Source organism: Amphibalanus amphitrite, unplaced genomic scaffold, assembly GCF_019059575.1.
Source record: "Amphibalanus amphitrite isolate SeventyFive unplaced genomic scaffold, NRLGWU_Aamphi_draft 000003F_arrow, whole genome shotgun sequence".
Classification (NCBI taxonomy): Eukaryota; Metazoa; Arthropoda; class Thecostraca; order Balanomorpha; family Balanidae; genus Amphibalanus; species Amphibalanus amphitrite.
Window position 1 is genome coordinate 386089 of NW_024881500.1, and position 21355 is coordinate 407443.

Sequence of the window (21355 nt, forward strand, 5' to 3'; positions counted from 1 at the left end):
TCTGGCAGTGAGGGCGTTGCGAAGTTGCGACGTCTGAAGACCGTGCAGAGGTTCACTTATGACGTCATAGGTCAGTGACCTGACCTGAACTGAAAATGTGGTTGTTGTCACAAGATCCGGCTTGAGTCAAAGGTCAGGTATGCCAAGTTTCAGCTCTCTATCTCCAGCGTGTTGGGAGCTATCGCGAAGAAACCCAAGGGGGGGGGCGGCACCCGGCCCCCCCTCGGCCGGCGAGGGTTAAATACAACTCTGTCTTTGCGGTGTGGAATGGGAAGATTCGTCTGTTCGCAGGTGTTTGAAGTATCCTAAGAGGTGTCTACAATATTTTTGGCCATATTTCCACGCCAACGGTCAACTAAGCGGGCACAGCGGATTGCCGTTTTGTCGTCTTTCTCATGCTACGATCTAGCAGACTTCACGTGAAATATAACCTGTTCCATATCTTGACATCGGTCCCACACGCTGGTCTCAACGTGGGCACTTTTATTTAAAACGCGGATGTAGATTCGATTACATAACTTTGATACATATATAGCGTGAGATGAATGTGATCTGAATCGATGACAGTGGGGCAGAGTCACGTCTGATCTGTGCTCCGTGCATATCACTAATCTCAGCACATTCTAGCGTGCTCATTGAGGGAGATACGTGGCCAAATCGCTGACCAGAGTGTTTAACGTTAGATAAATAGCTGCGATACCACTTGCCGAGTGGGAAATATTTATTTTTACGTTCTTCCCTGTGTTTGGAGGTATATTTAAACAATATGTTGAAATTGTTTTGGATAGTGAGGAACTACTTATGCTCTAATAATAATTATTGTATAATATTAATGTTTTGTGTAACATTGCATTGATGCGTGTCTATACTATCTTCAAATCTGTGTGAAATTTCAGATGATGCTGAGCACTCCAAAAGAGACAATGACATTGGCGGTGCTGTGGGTTTGAATAGTGTTAGACTCATGAAAACCTGGCTTGTAAACACTGGCACAAAACACCATTATATTACATGGAGGCATATCATACAAAGGAATCATAACCGTACACATATGAATATGGCACACAAGTAGGATAATAGCATAATATGCCAGTGCACTTCATCTTCAAAGACTACCCCGCTCCGACATTTTCTCTCCAGACGTGTTGTCGATTGTTGCATTGTCCGTAGTTTTTTATCTCCTTCATTTGCCCAGGTCATCTCCGCCTCCTGAGCATTTTCCGTTCACCATCGATCCTCCCTGAAACATGGATGAGGCGTGTGTAAAATATTTTGTTTACGGCGAGACTTATTTAGTATCAACTTACGGCAGCAAGCAAACTCAAGCAGCTACCACGCACTTTTTTCTTCACTCAGTAGAAATGCGGAAAACCTACATTTTTTAATGAGACAGCGGAAGCCAACAATTCCAAGGACTCTACGACTAAGCACATTTCTGACCATGAAACTCATACTGACAATCACAGCGATTAATCCCTGATACAAATCTAGCCACCGCAGCTTATCCGCCGGTCAGTCAGCGACTCCATTGTGTAGCCCATCCCAGCAGTGTAACGATGACCACCTATGGGCAGCGCTGAACAATGAACATGTTACTCGGTAACTCACCCTCGGACAGGTGGGAGCGTTCGTCGACGTGGCCCGACGGCTCCTGGCGGGCACAGCCCTGGAACAAACCGAACTGCACTCAATGCATGTCGCCAGTCACAGGTCAAAGTCGGCAGTCGACAGCGCCCCACCCGATAGGTGACGGTTGTCAGTAAACAGCGCTAGTCGCCCCATAGCAGTCGGGTTAATGGTGCGTGTCCACAATCCACAGTCTACATACAGCGTCTCACCCGATAAATGGTTCGATGGGTGAGGGTCACACTATACACAACACCCTACCAGACAGGAGGGCTAGGTGCGGGATAAACAGTCAACAGCACTTTACACTATATCCGAGTGATGAGCCAGGACCTTGGATTGATTATAAGACGACTGGCTCGGGTTTTCACCTACAACAAAAAAGTCAGTTACACTGCGAGCTTCCGAAATTTCGTCCGACCTCCAACTCGCACGTACAGCCTATTATGAATGGAACAGTCCGGCTCATTATGGATGGAACACATTGCAAATGGCGCCTGCGTCTCATTGAGTTCAAAGGGTCCGTGAAACAAAATTTGTCGTTATGATTGTCCTGACGATATGAGTTGCATGGTAGCCTGAGTCACCCAACTGATCCGAGTTGACATTTCTATTGAGATTACATGCAAACAAAAATATTAATTCCAAAATAGACTCCACGGACGGCTAAATGTCAAACGTTATAGCTGGGCAAATTGATTGACACCATACGTTCAATCAATACGCCCCCGGAAACGGCAAACCAGCGTCTCAGACACACCACATGCGAGAACCCCAATCAAGCATTTAGAATGCCTTGTTAGTGGCTGGTGCCATCATCAGGGAGCGGTGTGATTCGTCTTCGGTCTTAAAATAGACAGGCTTACATGTGACTCAGTAGATAATTGATCTAAGGCAATCGCATGGAACGATATTCCAAATTCATCAACACTGTCATCAAAACTATCCTCTATTTGCTCTCTCCCTTCCCTCGTTCCCCTCCCATGAGGCTCACGCGCTGCGGCAGGCGGCGTTGAAGTCGGAGCGGGCTCCTGGCTGACAACTGTTGACGGGCGCTCCTCCGCCGAACACGGCACGTCGGAAGCGCGCGCCGCTGTGACCCGGGGTCGTGTCGGGCTCGGACACCTCCGTGACGTCACGCCGGCGACGCGACACGGTCGCCTCGTCGGAGATGCAGGCGACCGTCAGCGAGTCGGTGAGGAAACCCCAGACGCCCGGCACGGTGACGTTGTTCTCGGTACGCTCGCAGAACTGTCGGAGGAAGACGACGGTGGTGAGCTAACTTGGCTGAGGTTAAACATGGATGGATCTCAGTCCCTTACTCTTAGTTTTCTAAAGACTAATACTGGTTTCCGTTTCGGCTTGACGTCTTTCGTGATTAAGAGGCGGCGCTAAACACATGTGAGCAATCATTACGCATTGTCCTAATTAAATCCAGATACGATACCCGACAATCTTTCTCACAACATCGACCACTACGTCACAAAAAGAGAGAGAGAGAGAGAGAGAGAGAGAGAGAGAGAGAGAGAGAGAGAGAGAGAGAGAGAGAGAGAGAGAGAGAGAGAGAGAGAGAGAGAGAGAGAGAGAGAGAGAGAGAGAGAGAGAGAGAGAGAGAGAGAGAGAGAGAGAGAGAGAGAGAGAGAGAGAGAGAGAGAGAGAGAGAGAAAGAAAAATAACAGAAGGATTTAACGGAATAGAACAGAACGAAATAGTAAAAAAAAGAATGGAAAAAGAAAAGAAAAACAAAAAAAGGAAAATAAAAAAAAAATAAAAAGGTAAGATGTTACGCACCCCTCCGAAGAAGGAGCATCCCTTCCCGCCAGGCAGCTGGACGGGCCGGGTCCTCGGGCACGGTGTGGGCAGACAGCGGAACTCGAAGCGCGTGTTGAACTGGTGCGCCAGCCCGGACGGGCAGCCGTCGTGGCTGAAGATGAGCTGGCAGACGCCGCAGCGGTCCGGGTACCAGCCGTCGTCGCAGCCGCACACAGACTCGCCGGAGGCGGTCACCTGAATCAGCCGGTCACCTGGTGGAGAGGGTGGCAGAGGGGTTAGAGGGAGGTCACCTTTTGGGGAAGGGTGGCATTGGGGTCAGAGCAGGTCACCTGAGGGGGTGGCAGAGGGGTCAGAGAAAGGTCACCTGAGAGGGTGGCAGTGAGGTCAGAGGGAGGTCGCCTTTTGGGGAGGGTGGCAGAGGGGTCAGAGGGAGGTCACCTGAGGGGATGGCAGAGGGAGGTCACCTGTTCGGAGAGGGTGGCGGAATGGTCAATGAGCTCATGAACAGAAGTGAACAAAAGTACAAGCGTACTGATGCATAAGTGCGCGTCACTAAGTCGCCTTTCGGCGGCAGGCGGGGTTTGGCGAACGTTGTTGTTGACTAGCGTACAGTTTAAGTGTAGTGGACTGCAGATACGATGCAGTTCTTACGGTTCATTTCCTATATGTCATAGCTTTTGCACAATAGGAAGAGCATGCAATCGTCACACAACGTAGCCTTAGAACATTCCCACTCAGTAAAGTTGCGATTGGGACTCTGGATAAATTCTGAGGCACTCCCTAGAATAGTACCTAAAACATGGCACGTAGTAACACAATCATGAACAATGAACACCGAAGCGATATGCCAAATTCGTACCTGTCTTGCAGGACCTATTTGGTACGCACCTGGACAAAAGTCGACCTCGAACTGGTCGTGACATAGCCCATCCGCCTCCACGAAGGCCGTTCCGACAGGGCAGAGCCGCTCCTGACACGTCCCCTGGAGCGCGCACATACGTCAGTTGTAACAGGCCTGGCTTACATTGCTGGTATGCATGCATGACGTTTCATTGTAAATGAATCTTTTCGGGGTCTGCTATGGCGCTTAGTGCGCTCTGTGAGGTAAATGGCTCCATGGTAACGCATAAGGCACCTTTGTGCGCGCAGAGCCTGACAGAAATGAACCGGGTGAAACTAGGAGGCTTACGCATTTTCATAAGTACTGACTGAGGTTGTCGAACCCATTTTCATTCAGTGACAAATGCTGATTGCCATTTCCGCCTGTTCTACTTACCACATTGGTGACGTTGTCGAACAGGATCCACTGGTTTTCGCTGCAGGATCCTCGCTCAAGGGCGCGGATACAGGGTCCGTCCAGACTGCCGAACCGGATCTGGTCCCGGGGACAGCCGGTGCTCGGCACCTCCGGGCCTGAAACGGTAAAAGGCAATTAGAGTTGGCACCGCCTGCCCTCAAACGTTATAACAGCGCTCACAGCTCACAGACAGTCAGCGCTCGGCCCCTCTGGGCCTGAAACGGTACAACCTCAACTGAAAACGGCGCACTTATTCGGAGTCCACAGTCACCATGCGTCAGCTGAAAAACGAATACAGTTTGAAAAATATGGTAGCAGAACATAGGCTTCCCTAAAACATTATGCTTTGTTTGCATGAACAGTGCTGAAATGCCCATGCCATCCCTGTTCGTTTTCAACGATCAACAGCGAAAACTGTAGTTCTTGTTAACTGCATTCATTCATCCGGCAATGTTAATCCAGCCTGGTCTTGACCCAACGCTGGCTTTTGTATCGTGTCATGTGACCATGACATGAGCGGACGGATACGGGTCGATGTCGTGACATTTGGACGTAACGTGCGGCCGCCGAGGAATTATAGCGGTCATGATCGCGCTTGTTGATGGATAAGGACGCCGCCTGTATCAAAGAAGAAATATTTCAGCAAACGAAGCATGCAACAAACTTTTTCAAAGAATTTTGAATCAACATGTCAGCTATAATTTATGCTTGATGCTACAACATACGCAGAGAAGTTGTGTACGGAATGACCTAATCACTATTGAACCAGAAAGTGCCGCTTCCATCCATGTAATATGAGCCTCCCACAGGGCGCACATAATAACCCCCCTCCCTTCCCTGTTCATCGTTTCGACTCACCGATGACTGGGATGTTGTACGGGATGAGCCTCAGGTCGAACTCAGCCTCCAGATCCACGATCTTCTTGCACAACTTTCTGCGCGAGTGACCGGGCAGCTTGCCGAAGTTGGGGCCGAACACGGTGCTTTTCGGCACCTTAGACGAGGTATCCTGTGGGCTGCTCACTCCCACACTGCGACTTGTACCCGTGGTTGTGATGCTCGTGTGCGGTAGGAAACTGGTTCCAACGGTGCTCCCACGCTGGCTGTCGAAGCTGGTTGCAGGGATGGTGTCGGAGCTGTGGGATAGACTGGTAAAGGCGGGTGTCTTGGAGATGGTGGTTGTGAAGCTAGAGTCGGGTCCGCTAACGAAGTTTGTGATCTTCCTAGGCTCTGAGATTGTGGAATGACTAAAGCCGATGTCAGAGTTTTGATGAAATCCTGTGTTGAAATTAGGGGTAGGTGTGCCTATGAAGCCAGAGTTAACGTCAGTGCTAGTCAGAAACTGGGAGTTGGAATTCGTTCCATCGATAAAACCAGAGGTTGACTGTGTTCCAGAATCAAACCCGCTGTAGGTGGTCAACTCAGGGCCGGAGACAAATTCATTCTGAGGAGGATTAGGACTAGAGTCGCCGAGAGAGCTTGAGATGAATGTGCCACCGCCGGTGGTGCCGTCGTAGGTAGAGCTCGTCACGATGCCGCCTCCCGTGTTCAGCTGAGATCCGAAGTCAGATCCCGAGTCGGAGACATACGCGGGGTTCGAGCCGGTGCCAGTATGGATAGAGGTTGTGCCTGTGCTGGTGCCGGTGCTGGTGACCGGTCCCGGAGAGATGGTGATGGTGCCGCCGAACCCGGATATTGTGATGACCGGACCCCGGCTGAGCCCGGGCCGGTCGCTGTAGCTGGACGTTGAGCCCGTGCCGAGCGGGCTGATGACCACGGAGCCGTCGCTGCCGCCGCCGGAGCTGAACCCGTTGAAGCCGTTGCTGCGCTGATCTGGAACATGGACGATGTGCTGTACCTGGCTGGGTCCTTGGTATCGGCCCTGCGCGCTGCGACCCAGCGGTGGCAGGAAGGCCGACTGTCTATAGGCCGGTTCAGACTGCACCACAGGCACCAGCGGCGTCACCAACACCAACGCCAGCACCAGCGTGACTGGTGCCACACGGCACGATGTGCCTTTAGGTGTTGCAGGTGGCATCGCGGCTGCAGTGAGACGAACAGGACGGCAGAATCAGCTATTCGCGCGTGGCTGGCCAGTGACAGTTCTTCCAGTCAGCTCCTGTGTTCCTCCCTGATCACAATTGCCGAGAAGCCGTTGTTCCTAGTTGGGTAGCCTGCAAACAAGAAAAACATCGGTCACTTAATCCATTCGTCAAGAAGCAGTAAGTGTACACTGTGCTTTGAAAAGCGATAATAATGGCTCGTTTTATTAGGAACTAACTATTTTTCTCTTTTCTGGTTAACGAATTAGAGTAAATTACTATCACCGATATTTTTGTGCGGAGGACCGAGTGCCGGTTATATTAATCACATAACGTGTTTGGAAATTATTTTCTTTTTTGCACGTAACGCATGACTTTATATTCCGTATTTCTCAATAATAAGTTCGCTTCCATTTCCTCTTTGTCCTTAGATTTAAGGTTTTAGCACAAACAATACACAACTCACGAGGGTTAGGTCATAAATCAGTACAGCTGCATTGTTATTTTGTCAGCCATGAGCCACGAGACGTCCAGGCGTCAGTGAGCATAAATCATATGTAACGGTATATAAATACACGTAATTGATAATTAGGATGTAAAAATCACTGTTAAAACGATTTAGGCCAGCACTCTACACCGCATTTATATCCACTGAATGCATCAGCTCATCCAATAAATACAATTATTATAATTATACAATAGTACCTACTATTTATCGTTTGTGGCTATCGCATGCAATCAAACTCTGCAGTACCTATTTAAACATCTAATTAAAGTGACGCGCTAAAAGTTGACTGATATTTGATAGTAATGGCAATAGGTGCGATAATCAATATGGATATGGTTCAGATAAGAAGTGCATGGATAAATGTCAGTCAGGCAGCACACCCAAACAGGGCAGCGGCGATTTCAGTCCCCAGAACAGTGCCGCGAATCGTTATCATCGGGAGGTGGGTGGTTCGTTCGGAGTAGCCTGTAGGGTAGGCTGCACCGTCGAGCACGAATTCAGCGAACGGAGGCGCTGGGTAGACTGTGCCGCGGGGCACGCAGGCATTGGGAAAACGAGTAGCGATTGTCGTGGTCTCCTCGGGCCCACGCAGAAGTGATTTAAAGGTAGTGTGCCAGCTTTCCTGGACCGTATGGAGTTAATGGCCCAGATAAGGAGAACCGGATTTTTAGAACTTATCCATACCTTCAAAACTCATGGAAACGTCTTAAATTCTTCAAATTATGAGTACCCCAGTGCGAAATTCGCCCCGACGGGTTGTCGGTCGTACCCCAACCACATTTCACACCACTATGAACAATAAATGCACACACTGAAATCGCTATTACCGATATGCTCATCCAATCAAGTTTCGATAAACCCGTTCATCATCATCTCCTGCGGTTTCGAACACACCTGTTAGGTGGTGCGGTAGACCGCGCCCAAAGCCAGGGCCCCGGTAACGTGAGGTAGCCGAGTCGGGGCAGCGTGCGCTGACCCAAGCCGGGGCCGCGCGTCCTCCCGGTGTCATGTGATAGCCCGGGGCTGCCCGCGGGGATGCGGTAGACCGCGCCCAAAGCTGCGGCCCCGGCTTGGGTCAGCGCACGCTGCGCCGACTCGGCTACCTCACGTTACCGGGGCCCTGGCTTTGGGCGCGGCTTCTGCTCATACTTTGTGGTGCGGTGGTGGTTGTAGCGGGCTACATCTTTTCTATTAGTTTACTATTAGCTGTAAACTTTAAATCCTGGCACGACCGACTACTGCCCGATCCGGACACGCTGGCCGCGTTCCGTAGAGACCCTTTCCTTTGTTTTCCCCTGTCCCACGTCCCTATCGACACCGGCCGCCCATAATTTAGAAAGGACAGCAGCACAGAGCGAGGTAACGCGGAAGAAAGAGACGCGGAGACCTAGCGGGTCACCGTTCGTTACGGACGTCGTCACTTGAGGGCAGCACCAACCGGAATGGAATATGATAAAGCCATGCAAGAATGCAGTTATGCATTTAAAAAAAAAAAAATCGACTCAATACCGGACGTTACACAAACCTGCAATTCAGATCAACTTGAGCACCAAGCAATCCGAAAGTCGCAATAGTTTTATCGCCTGACCCCACCATATAGCATTCCAGCAACGACCAGTGCAACAAGGACGTTTTTGGAATATAGACTGTCTAAATGATATCCAGAGGAAGTCATTGCGCTAGCAGCTCATGAGCTCGGAAAGCAAGTCCTTGTGGCGGAGGAGCATCTGAACAAGAGGTACAGCACCTAGAGTACGAGTGAGTGAGCAAGTGTAACGGAAACTAGAGACAACATTACAAAGGATAAATGGTTGCGGGCTGCCTACTATAAACAAGCATTTCGATTTCAAGCCGCTTTATCAGAAACAAGCGCAGATCAACAATAACGGTCATCGTTCGCCGATGAAGACTGGAACCGAAGAATTGTGCCATCTAATGCCTATTCAAATGCTTTCACATTCAGTGCAACCGTATTTTGGAGAGGCCGTTGCAAATGCAAAACCGAGCACGCCCTCAAGCCACCGCAGTAAGAAGACAAAGAAGTGCACCTGAATCGGAGCCAGCACCCGGAACCAGGTCAGGAGAGGGCGACGCCACCCCGACCCAACTATAAAAAAAGGGACCGCTGTACTTCGGGATCAGTTAGACCGGAGCAGTCAGACCGAGACAGTGAGACCGGGACGGGAGGACCGAGTCAGTGGGACCGCCGCAGTCGCGCCGGGATCATCGCGCCCGAGAAGCCATGCCGCCGGGAGACGGGCCAGTTCAGCCGCATCGCTGCAATCGTCCTGCTCCAGTTCTCTGCTAGTGCCTCGAGTGATGGAGACGCAGGACAGCAGCCGTCGACGAGAAAGGACGCAAGTGCAACTGCCGAGGTTGACGTCACACTCCAGCTGCTAATGTGAGTGTTCAATCTGAATGTTCGAAAGTCTGCTCTCCCTGATCCTATCTCCCCCCCCCCCCCCTGGTTTACGCCTTGCCCGATCTCTCCAATGGTCGTTGCCAAGCATAATAGCAAATTGCTTTGATTTATACGGTCGGTCCAGACAATTCTAGTTGTGGTCTCCACTCTCCGCGATCGCCAGAAATTATTGGTGCAAAGCTGTATTGCGGTTTTGTTCTCGGGGTCTTACTACCGGATAAGCTGCGTTATGGGTGATCGAGGTTTAGCTAAAAATTCACGAGTGCGTATATGTCATTGTTAGGATCTCCAGCTTACCATTTGCAGACTAGGATTACAATGGGATTCTCAGTGTGTTTATGTTCAACAGTGACGTTCAGTTGGGTTTGTGAGAGGAGTTCAGGGCGTGGTTTCAGTCTCTTTTACAGTGATGTGAGCTGGTATTGCTGCGCCACATAGCGGGTTAATAATGAAGCTGTTAGTTTCTGTACGAACCTGTCAAAGACAAAGTTAACAATTTAACCGGTTAGGCGTAAGTCATTTATTATTGGTATTCTGTTGAATTAACGTCTTGACTGGGAACATGAATTAGACTGTATTTAAATTCAACGTGTTTAATTTAGAATACACACTAAAGCTATGAAACGTTCTGTTGTGGGCATAGTGGGGAGGATCGAGCTCTTACAAATTTGGAAACGGGTGATTGGCCACAAGGTCAATAAGATCATCCGTCGAGACGTCATCAACGCTTTTCCACTCTGGTGTTTCGTGGAGTTCGCACTACAGTATAGAGGTTTACATTAGATACACACACACACCGAATAAGAAGAGCACATATAGAAGAAGCACACGGTGTCTGATCGACGACCTTGGTCCAGCTGTTAATTCCGACGGGTGAAGCGGCGCGGCGGTGGGCCGCCCAGGTTTATGAGCTGGGCTGCAAATTCAGGTCAGAATTCAGCTGTTAAGGAATTCAATTATTCGAGGCGTGCAATTGTGGAAACGAACGTGGTAAATTGTTCAAAGATGTTGGGTTATCATAATGTCACTAGGTCGTCGTAATGTCGTGGTATTATCGAGCATAGCCATCAAATGACGTTTATCATGGGCAGTCCGGGCGTACTGTTTGCATCACTAGTCGCGGGACAGAGCTGGTGGCGGACAGGACGGTCCGTCGGCTCTCTGTCGTAATTTATGGGAGATTTATTGACGCAGAATATTTCAGACCAGGTAAACAGTATCAGTGAAATTGTTGGGGCTTATATTTTTAGCGAACCTGAATACTCGTGGTTTTGTGGTTGCTGGTGGCAAGTAGTTCACCCGACCAAGATGGACGAAAATTTAATGGCTCAAGATGATACATTTGATCTTTCTATCTGTCATATTCGAGTGGCTACAAGGTATAGTGCAAGCTGACTATCTTAGATCAATAAGCCGGAGTCTAAATGAGGAGAGGGTTTGTTTGCCCGGCTCTTATGTCGGAATGTTGACTAGCATGACTTAGACACAGAACTTCCTGAGAAATTCGTCCAGACCGGTAATGTAAGGTAAGGAGCACATCGTCTTTAGCAGAGCTATTCACGTTACCCACCGTGGTGATACCGCGGTTGTTGTTGGTTTCCCGCAGGATTATTTAGTGGGCAAAGGTAGGCAGGCTCAGAGGCATGAAACGGCGGATCCCAGCGGAAGTCAAGGATCCATCAGGAACGTTGGAGTGCTGGGTCACTGGTAAGTCATCCACAGGTGGTGTAGGAAGCCGTACGTCCCAGGAAGTCATCATACTTATCTGCATCTTGATCATCGGTATGAGCCAGGAGTTCCCGGCCACATCCGGTGATGGACAGCCTCTGGGGGACCGGGAGAGTTCCCCCTCGGAGTTCGTGAGTCCTGGTAACGTAAGACCCACGGAACCAGATGAGTTCCAGGCAGATAGTTCCAGGACGTGGATACGTGAACTATGGTCCCAGGACGTGAACGGTAAGTTCCAGGACGTGGACCGGAGGGAGCGCGAGGCCTAGCGCTCTCTCAAAAGGGAAACCAGCCGGGTGTAATTCGCGAATTTGCATCATAAGTCTATGGGACGTGTTGTGGATCCGACTAAATTACAAAGGTGAATAATTATCTGCATGCAATACTGGACGGCCCTGTGGCTTGGCCACCGGTTAGCGGAAGCACACATGGATTCATAAGAGAGACATTTATCTCGCCGGGGAGGTTATTGTTGCCAGACACCTAACACTATCGGAGGGATTTGGAGGGGCACTAAATAAATTTTGGGTGAATAAATGAAGAGCGCTTGTATGTGAGAATGCGAGTGCGTATGATAAAAGAATGAATCTTAGATTAAGGCCGATAGGAGTTTAGTGCAGCTCGGTTAGGACAGTCACGCAAATGATTCTCGAGGGCACTTAAATTCAGCTACGCTAATACGATATAAGTGGGCAAATTTGAAAGGGGTAGAGTAGACCAGTGATGATGAATTGGTGACTGGACGAATGGCCATCCAGTAAAGCAAGTTAAACGCAAAAAAAATGGCTTGGCAGTGATCATTACGACCCCAACTGCCTTATCCAGCCCTTCTCTCACTGTGTCGATTACCCACGGGTTGGAGCCTGTCCATCCTGCCCGAGCAGTGAAGTTACCGAGTCGACGTCTATACAATGCGATGATGATCAAGCCTCAAAATGAAAGCATCTCCCATCAGATGCATTTGTATGCCGGGTGGGCTTCCAGAAATCAACTTTACTTACGCACACACTTCCAGTCTCCAACAGCACAACTCCAGCGCTTCACATCGGCAACGAACTAACCCACTGCTAACAGAACACCGAGAAAGTCCCCCCCCCCCGGAAAACAACACCACCCCCACTCCACCGCACCCCTGTTCAGTCCCCCGCGCTACAAACTGGCGCCCGAACGTTGGGGCTCTTGATTAATCAGAACATTGCGAAGCTAGTCAACTGGCGCAAGCCTCCGAACCCGAAGAGGATGAGAGGTAGGAAGCAGTTCATGAAGAAATGGAAACGAAGATGAAGCTGAAAGTTGTCGACTGACGAGGTGAAGAAGACGTTGAGGCGCGGAAATAGAGGATATTGATGCTGATAACAGTAGTCAGGAAGATGAAGAAATACAAAGGTGAGCGACTGATTCAGCTGTCGTGAAGATCACCAGCTCGGAGCTGACGGAAGGACGACTGATCCAGCCAGCTGCCGGGGCGGCTGCCAGCCTGGAGCTGACTGGAGAACGACTGGTCCGGCTGCCAGCCTGGAGCTGACTGGAGAACGACTGATCCGGCTGCCGTGGATGCTGCTAGTCTGGAGCTGACTGGAGAACGACTGGTCTGGCTGCCAGCCTGGAGCTGACTGGAGGAGACTGGTCCGGCTGCCAGTCTGGAACTGACTGGAGAACGACTGGTCTGGTTGCCAGCCTGGAGCTGACTGGAGAACGACTGATCCGGCTGCCGTGGAGGCTGCCAGCCTGGAGCTGACTGGAGAACGACTGGTCCGGCTGCCAGCCTGGAGCTGACTGAAGAACGACTGATCCGGCTGCCGTGGAGGCTGCCAGCCTGGAGCTGACTGGAGAACGACCGGTCTGGTTGCCAGCCTGGAGCTGACTGGAGAACGTTTGATCCGGCTGCCGTGGAGGGTGCCAGCCTGGAGCTGACTGGAGAACGACTGGTCCGGCTGCCATGGAAGCCGACAGCTGAGTTTAATGCAGTACACGAATAGCCATGGTAAGAGAAATCTTATGTGCATGTGGGTAATGCTTAATGTATCAGATGTGTTGGTTTTGTGGAAGGAAATTTAGGTAGAGTCGAGGATGGAGTGGCGGAACCATCGAGATGTTCATTGTTCACCGTTCCGAGTTGCGGGGACGCAACTAGGGTTGTTTTGGACTGAAGATGTAGCGGGCTACATCTTTTCTATTAGTTTACTATTAGCTGTAAACTTTAAATCCTGGCACGACCGACTACTGCCCGATCCGGACACGCTGGCCGCGTTCCGTAGAGACCCTTTCCTTTGTTTTCCCCTGTCCCACGTCCCTATCGACACCGGCCGCCCATAATTTAGAAAGGACAGCAGCACAGAGCGAGGTAACGCGGAAGAAAGAGACGCGGAGACCTAGCGGGTCACCGTTCGTTACGGACGTCGTCACTTGAGGGCAGCACCAACCGGAATGGAATATGATAAAGCCATGCAAGAATGCAGTTATGCATTTAAAAAAAAAAAATCGACTCAATACCGGACGTTACACAAACCTGCAATTCAGATCAACTTGAGCACCAAGCAATCCGAAAGTCGCAATAGTTTTATCGCCTGACCCCACCATATAGCATTCCAGCAACGACCAGTGCAACAAGGACGTTTTTGGAATATAGACTGTCTAAATGATATCCAGAGGAAGTCATTGCGCTAGCAGCTCATGAGCTCGGAAAGCAAGTCCTTGTGGCGGAGGAGCATCTGAACAAGAGGTACAGCACCTAGAGTACGAGTGAGTGAGCAAGTGTAACGGAAACTAGAGACAACATTACAAAGGATAAATGGTTGCGGGCTGCCTACTATAAACAAGCATTTCGATTTCAAGCCGCTTTATCAGAAACAAGCGCAGATCAACAATAACGGTCATCGTTCGCCGATGAAGACTGGAACCGAAGAATTGTGCCATCTAATGCCTATTCAAATGCTTTCACATTCAGTGCAACCGTATTTTGGAGAGGCCGTTGCAAATGCAAAACCGAGCACGCCCTCAAGCCACCGCAGTAAGAAGACAAAGAAGTGCACCTGAATCGGAGCCAGCACCCGGAACCAGGTCAGGAGAGGGCGACGCCACCCCGACCCAACTATAAAAAAAGGGACCGCTGTACTTCGGGATCAGTTAGACCGGAGCAGTCAGACCGAGACAGTGAGACCGGGACGGGAGGACCGAGTCAGTGGGACCGCCGCAGTCGCGCCGGGATCATCGCGCCCGAGAAGCCATGCCGCCGGGAGACGGGCCAGTTCAGCCGCATCGCTGCAATCGTCCTGCTCCAGTTCTCTGCTAGTGCCTCGAGTGATGGAGACGCAGGACAGCAGCCGTCGACGAGAAAGGACGCAAGTGCAACTGCCGAGGTTGACGTCACACTCCAGCTGCTAATGTGAGTGTTCAATCTGAATGTTCGAAAGTCTGCTCTCCCTGATCCTATCTCCCCCCCCCCCCTGGTTTACGCCTTGCCCGATCTCTCCAATGGTCGTTGCCAAGCATAATAGCAAATTGCTTTGATTTATACGGTCGGTCCAGACAATTCTAGTTGTGGTCTCCACTCTCCGCGATCGCCAGAAATTATTGGTGCAAAGCTGTATTGCGGTTTTGTTCTCGGGGTCTTACTACCGGATAAGCTGCGTTATGGGTGATCGAGGTTTAGCTAAAAATTCACGAGTGCGTATATGTCATTGTTAGGATCTCCAGCTTACCATTTGCAGACTAGGATTACAATGGGATTCTCAGTGTGTTTATGTTCAACAGTGACGTTCAGTTGGGTTTGTGAGAGGAGTTCAGGGCGTGGTTTCAGTCTCTTTTACAGTGATGTGAGCTGGTATTGCTGCGCCACATAGCGGGTTAATAATGAAGCTGTTAGTTTCTGTACGAACCTGTCAAAGACAAAGTTAACAATTTAACCGGTTAGGCGTAAGTCATTTATTATTGGTATTCTGTTGAATTAACGTCTTGACTGGGAACATGAATTAGACTGTATTTAAATTCAACGTGTTTAATTTAGAATACACACTAAAGCTATGAAACGTTCTGTTGTGGGCATAGTGGGGAGGATCGAGCTCTTACAAATTTGGAAACGGGTGATTGGCCACAAGGTCAATAAGATCATCCGTCGAGACGTCATCAACGCTTTTCCACTCTGGTGTTTCGTGGAGTTCGCACTACAGTATAGAGGTTTACATTAGATACACACACACACCGAATAAGAAGAGCACATATAGAAGAAGCACACGGTGTCTGATCGACGACCTTGGTCCAGCTGTTAATTCCGACGGGTGAAGCGGCGCGGCGGTGGGCCGCCCAGGTTTATGAGCTGGGCTGCAAATTCAGGTCAGAATTCAGCTGTTAAGGAATTCAATTATTCGAGGCGTGCAATTGTGGAAACGAACGTGGTAAATTGTTCAAAGATGTTGGGTTATCATAATGTCACTAGGTCGTCGTAATGTCGTGGTATTATCGAGCATAGCCATCAAATGACGTTTATCATGGGCAGTCCGGGCGTACTGTTTGCATCACTAGTCGCGGGACAGAGCTGGTGGCGGACAGGACGGTCCGTCGGCTCTTTGTCGTAATTTATGGGAGATTTATTGACGCAGAATATTTCAGACCAGGTAAACAGTATCAGTGAAATTGTTGGGGCTTATATTTTTAGCGAACCTGAATACTCGTGGTTTTGTGGTTGCTGGTGGCAAGTAGTTCACCCGACCAAGATGGACGAAAATTTAATGGCTCAAGATGATACATTTGATCTTTCTATCTGTCATATTCGAGTGGCTACAAGGTATAGTGCAAGCTGACTATCTTAGATCAATAAGCCGGAGTCTAAATGAGGAGAGGGTTTGTTTGCCCGGCTCTTATGTCGGAATGTTGACTAGCATGACTTAGACACAGAACTTCCTGAGAAATTCGTCCAGACCGGTAATGTAAGGTAAGGAGCACATCGTCTTTAGCAGAGCTATTCACGTTACCCACCGTGGTGATACCGCGGTTGTTGTTGGTTTCCCGCAGGATTATTTAGTGGGCAAAGGTAGGCAGGCTCAGAGGCATGAAACGGCGGATCCCAGCGGAAGTCAAGGATCCATCAGGAACGTTGGAGTGCTGGGTCACTGGTAAGTCATCCACAGGTGGTGTAGGAAGCCGTACGTCCCAGGAAGTCATCATACTTATCTGCATCTTGATCATCGGTATGAGCCAGGAGTTCCCGGCCACATCCGGTGATGGACAGCCTCTGGGGGACCGGGAGAGTTCCCCCTCGGAGTTCGTGAGTCCTGGTAACGTAAGACCCACGGAACCAGATGAGTTCCAGGCAGATAGTTCCAGGACGTGGATACGTGAACTATGGTCCCAGGACGTGAACGGTAAGTTCCAGGACGTGGACCGGAGGGAGCGCGAGGCCTAGCGCTCTCTCAAAAGGGAAACCAGCCGGGTGTAATTCGCGAATTTGCATCATAAGTCTATGGGACGTGTTGTGGATCCGACTAAATTACAAAGGTGAATAATTATCTGCATGCAATACTGGACGGCCCTGTGGCTTGGCCACCGGTTAGCGGAAGCACACATGGATTCATAAGAGAGACATTTATCTCGCCGGGGAGGTTATTGTTGCCAGACACCTAATACTATCGGAGGGATTTGGAGGGGCACTAAATAAATTTTGGGTGAATAAATGAAGAGCGCTTGTATGTGAGAATGCGAGTGCGTATGATAAAAGAATGAATCTTAGATTAAGGCCGATAGGAGTTTAGTGCAGCTCGGTTAGGACAGTCACGCAAATGATTCTCGAGGGCACTTAAATTCAGCTACGCTAATACGATATAAGTGGGCAAATTTGAAAGGGGTAGAGTAGACCAGTGATGATGAATTGGTGACTGGACGAATGGCCATCCAGTAAAGCAAGTTAAACGCAAAAAAAAATGGCTTGGCAGTGATCATTACGACCCCAACCATGCCTTATCCAGCCCTTCTCTCACTGTGTCGATTACCCACGGGTTGGAGCCTGTCCATCCTGCCCGAGCAGTGAAGTTACCGAGTCGACGTCTATACAATGCGATGATGATCAAGCCTCAAAATGAAAGCATCTCCCATCAGATGCATTTGTATGCCGGGTGGGCTTCCAGAAATCAACTTTACTTACGCACACACTTCCAGTCTCCAACAGCACAACTCCAGCGCTTCACATCGGCAACGAACTAACCCACTGCTAACAGACCCACCAAGAAAGTCCCCCCCCCCCCGGAAAACAACTCCACCCCCCACTCCACCGCACCCCTGTTCAGTCCCCCGCGCTACAGTGGTGCGTCGGGCCGCGCGCTCTGACTTCGGCCAAGAAAAATGCGTCAGCTGATCATTGTCATTTCTGCCACTTGCGTGTGGTGAAATGGGGTCATAACTTAAGAGACGGCTTTTTTATATCAATTATTTTACATAAAATCATATTTCAAACCATAAATAATGTTCGACAGCCAAATAAAAGAAACAATACCAATACAGGCTTACAGTTTAAGGCTCGACATTGTGTTGTCTACGATTAGACAGCTGATAACTCATTCCCGTACGTCGTAACTCTATAATGACCTTTGCTTATTGTCACATGTGCGCCGCATTCGCGATTGTTGCCGACGCCTGTTTACAGGTCAGCCCACTACAATTGTTATACATATCGAAAAACCGATAAACTTTTAGGCGAAAAAGGCACTATTCCAGGCCCATTTTTGATTTTTTTTTTGCGATATTAGGTAAAAACAGAAGCTTCTTATCCTAGGAAAAATAAAATGGGAAATCTTTCAAAGGTGGCACACTACCTTTAAGTTAGTCTGCTAAGCCAATAATTCTGAGCCTATGAGATCCGTGTATGTATAAACAGGTCCCTACACCATAGGTCTGATGCTCAAATATTTTATTACCTACTTTCAGGAAACCAAAAAAGCTTTTGCTGCTTGCTTACACATCCAAATAGTTCATCTTGCTTACTGCCTAGCTCTTAGCTCCTATGATAAAGCAAGCTTAATAAAAACCGGCAACACATTTAGGAAATTTGCTCTCAAATGACTAGTTTTATCTTATCTATTGCAATGAGGAGACAGTCCTGGCCATGTATTTTGTCACGACCCCTGAAATGTTGCTGTTATAAGTTTGGTATTAGTTTTCAAGATTTATAGGTTTCAGGTATTTTTTGTCAGCTCCACCTCCAGGTTTTGTCAGGTTGTCTCTGACTTGTACTGATGAACAACTTGAGAACGGTAGCGTCTTATGAAGAGTCGCGATATGTTTGAGATAGATTTGTTACACTATGATGGTAACAGCACGGGCCACGGATGGTTTAAATGTGGCATCTTTTTATGAAGAATATCGGTTTATTTCAGCATTGATAAATTACCTGATAGATATTTTCGGATAGCAATAATTTTTCATGCTAGACCTCAGTTCTTAGGTACTGCATAAGCAAAGAATATCAACGCACTAGGTTTGCAAAGCATGCGAAGTACGACGTACATACACCTGAATAAGCAACGACGATATTATATATTAAACTGTGAGTAGGTAGAACAAATCTTGACGTTTGAAAGATTTGTTCTACCTACGAGCGGTTTAATAATTTTATCCCGTACCGCCGATATCTTTCGGGCGCTTAAATGTAAAAAAATACATCTTATATAAAAATACGACATATTTCAGCACAGCCAGAGACAAGGAGAAGCAGAGACAGATTGTTACGATTGTTAATCGTCACCAAGATCGTCACTAACGTTTAACCATCGTTTAACAAATCAGTTAAACGACATCTGATAATTCTCTCTCTTTGCACGTGAAGCAATTGTAAACACTGTCTTCGGTGCGGGATAAATCCTTTTCATGGCTTTGGTGCACTAGCAAAAAGATAACGTGAATAGCATCCATAAAAAACTGAACGGCTGTATCAAGTTGCATCACTCCTTGTTCACTGCAAAAAAAGTCAATCTCTAAGCTTCGATTTAGATGGGAATGAAACATGGGTAAGTTAACAGAATTACATGCCGACACTAGCATAATGTATGTATTTTAGAACAGAATGATCCGTTACCCAGTTCACATCCTGTTTCGTCAGTCATTCATTGAGATTATGCAAAATGGAAATGTACCTACCAGAAAAAAATATGGATGCAAGCGTTATCAGAATTACGGTTCCCTATAAAAGTAAAGTTGTATTATGTTAAGACGATTAATGTAAGCAGAATTTCAACATGTTCAGACTACATATCTTTAAATTAGCCAAAATAGTGCAGATGGGGCACCTGCAGCTGTAATTTAGAATTCGATATGATTCAAGCAGGTATGATCATTAATGATCGTGATAGAGAGCAGGCTGAGTAGAAGCTGATATATATAGTTAATACTCATTACTCATCCAACGTTAAAACTGGTATACGGCGCAGAATGTCTACATACAGTTACAGCACTATGACGGTTATTTACATAAATGTCGCGTGCGCGCTACCGGTAGCTGTCCGGACGGTGGGTGGCACCATGTTGCATGTCTGCCAAGGACCGCCCGCTCGACTTTTGGGTTTGCGTGCCAACGACTGAAGGACTGCCGGTCTCCGCTCTGCAGTTTGGCAGTATCTGCGTCATTGTTGAGCTACGCTTATGGTGGCGAGCCTGCATTGGTATGTCGTGATTGGGTGAGGCCATGGGCCACGGAGCTAGTCACATGCAACTGAGTGTGAAATGTTTATACAGAGGAGACTTCCACTTTCGAATTCACCCATCTACTCATGCGTAAAAAAGCGCGCACTTCATATAGTTGTCAGAGCGGTCATTGAATGCATAACTATCAAATCTATGTAATTTATCATGATCTTCCGATACATCCCGCAGGGAAAACAGCACGAATACAAACTTTGAACATCCATACAAAATAATTTTGTCTGTGCATAGAATCGTAGCTGCCTAACATTGTCATTGGGCATTGGGCAACAGACTTCCCATGAGCCATGATGCTTGCGTTATCTACCGTTGTGGGAGCTTGATTGGCATTATCTTATTTGCAGTTTGTAATGAATTCTGAGATGTTATTAGTACGGCGGAGCTGTCAACATTTTTATGATGCAACATAAAGCCGATAGAAGAGTTTTAGCGCTCCTAGAACTGCTAACGATTAAATATTTACTGCTTATGAGTAATGGAAGCATGGCTGCCTTTGACCTTCATTCACACGACCTAAATCGAAGGGTGGCTAATCGTCAAAAATTCATCTCTAGAGGTTAGGTATTTGGATTGGTATTTGATATTTTTTATTTGGTATTTGCACTAACAACATTGCTGAATGAGATTGGAGGTAGATCGCTGCAGGCTTACCTGGCAGAAGGCGATGTCCTGAGGATCCGCCCTCTCCACTGCTATCCACAGGTCGCGACTAATCAACAAGAGGTGGCGAGCCTCGTCAACACTCGTCAGACGAACAGACGACCGACGGACAGACGGACAGACGACCGGCGGACAGACGGACAGACGCGGCGACAGCGGACCGTCCTCGAGAGCGCGGCCGTGCTGCCCGGCGGCGGGTCCTGCTCTGACTGCCAGCTCGTGGGCGCCGCTGGCGGCCCCTCAGCCTCCCGGAGGTCGCTCACAGCCCGCCGGACCGGTCCGCCGTGCTCTGGAGGAGGCGCTCCCAGCACACCGCAAGGATAGCCATCACACGAGCCAGCTCGCCACGACGGCTGCACTACATAAGCACACTTCAAAGGATCGGGTGTTCAATCTCGGTGTCATGTCTGCGAGAATAAAAGTTGTGAAAAAGGATTAGGTTTGAGCGGTGGTAGCTGAATGTTATTGCTAAATAAGGTAGTTATGTTCGAGTTATTGCACAACAAAAATGCAGCTTATACTAAGAAGTAGTTAATAGTTCCGTTTTAGAGTCAATCGTTTGAAGGTGCAAGGTGCGAACAAAGGCATGCGAGCATTGCATTGCAAGCTTGCGA

General features: G+C 48.6%; 1 protein-coding gene across 1 annotated transcript; it reads right to left on the reverse strand.

Moving 5' to 3' along the window:
- Positions 1–991: 991 nt before the first annotated feature.
- On the reverse strand, positions 992–21089 carry LOC122393512 (mucin-1-like). Its single transcript, XM_043389634.1, has 8 exons — positions 20733–21089; positions 5555–6870; positions 4676–4812; positions 4288–4381; positions 3418–3650; positions 2621–2877; positions 1609–1666; positions 992–1240 (listed from the first exon to the last, which is right to left on the reverse strand). Exons 2-8 carry the CDS (start codon positions 6732–6734, stop codon positions 1184–1186), a joined length of 2016 nt encoding a protein of 671 aa, XP_043245569.1. The 5' UTR covers positions 6735–6870; positions 20733–21089; the 3' UTR covers positions 992–1183.
- Positions 21090–21355: the final 266 nt, after the last annotated feature.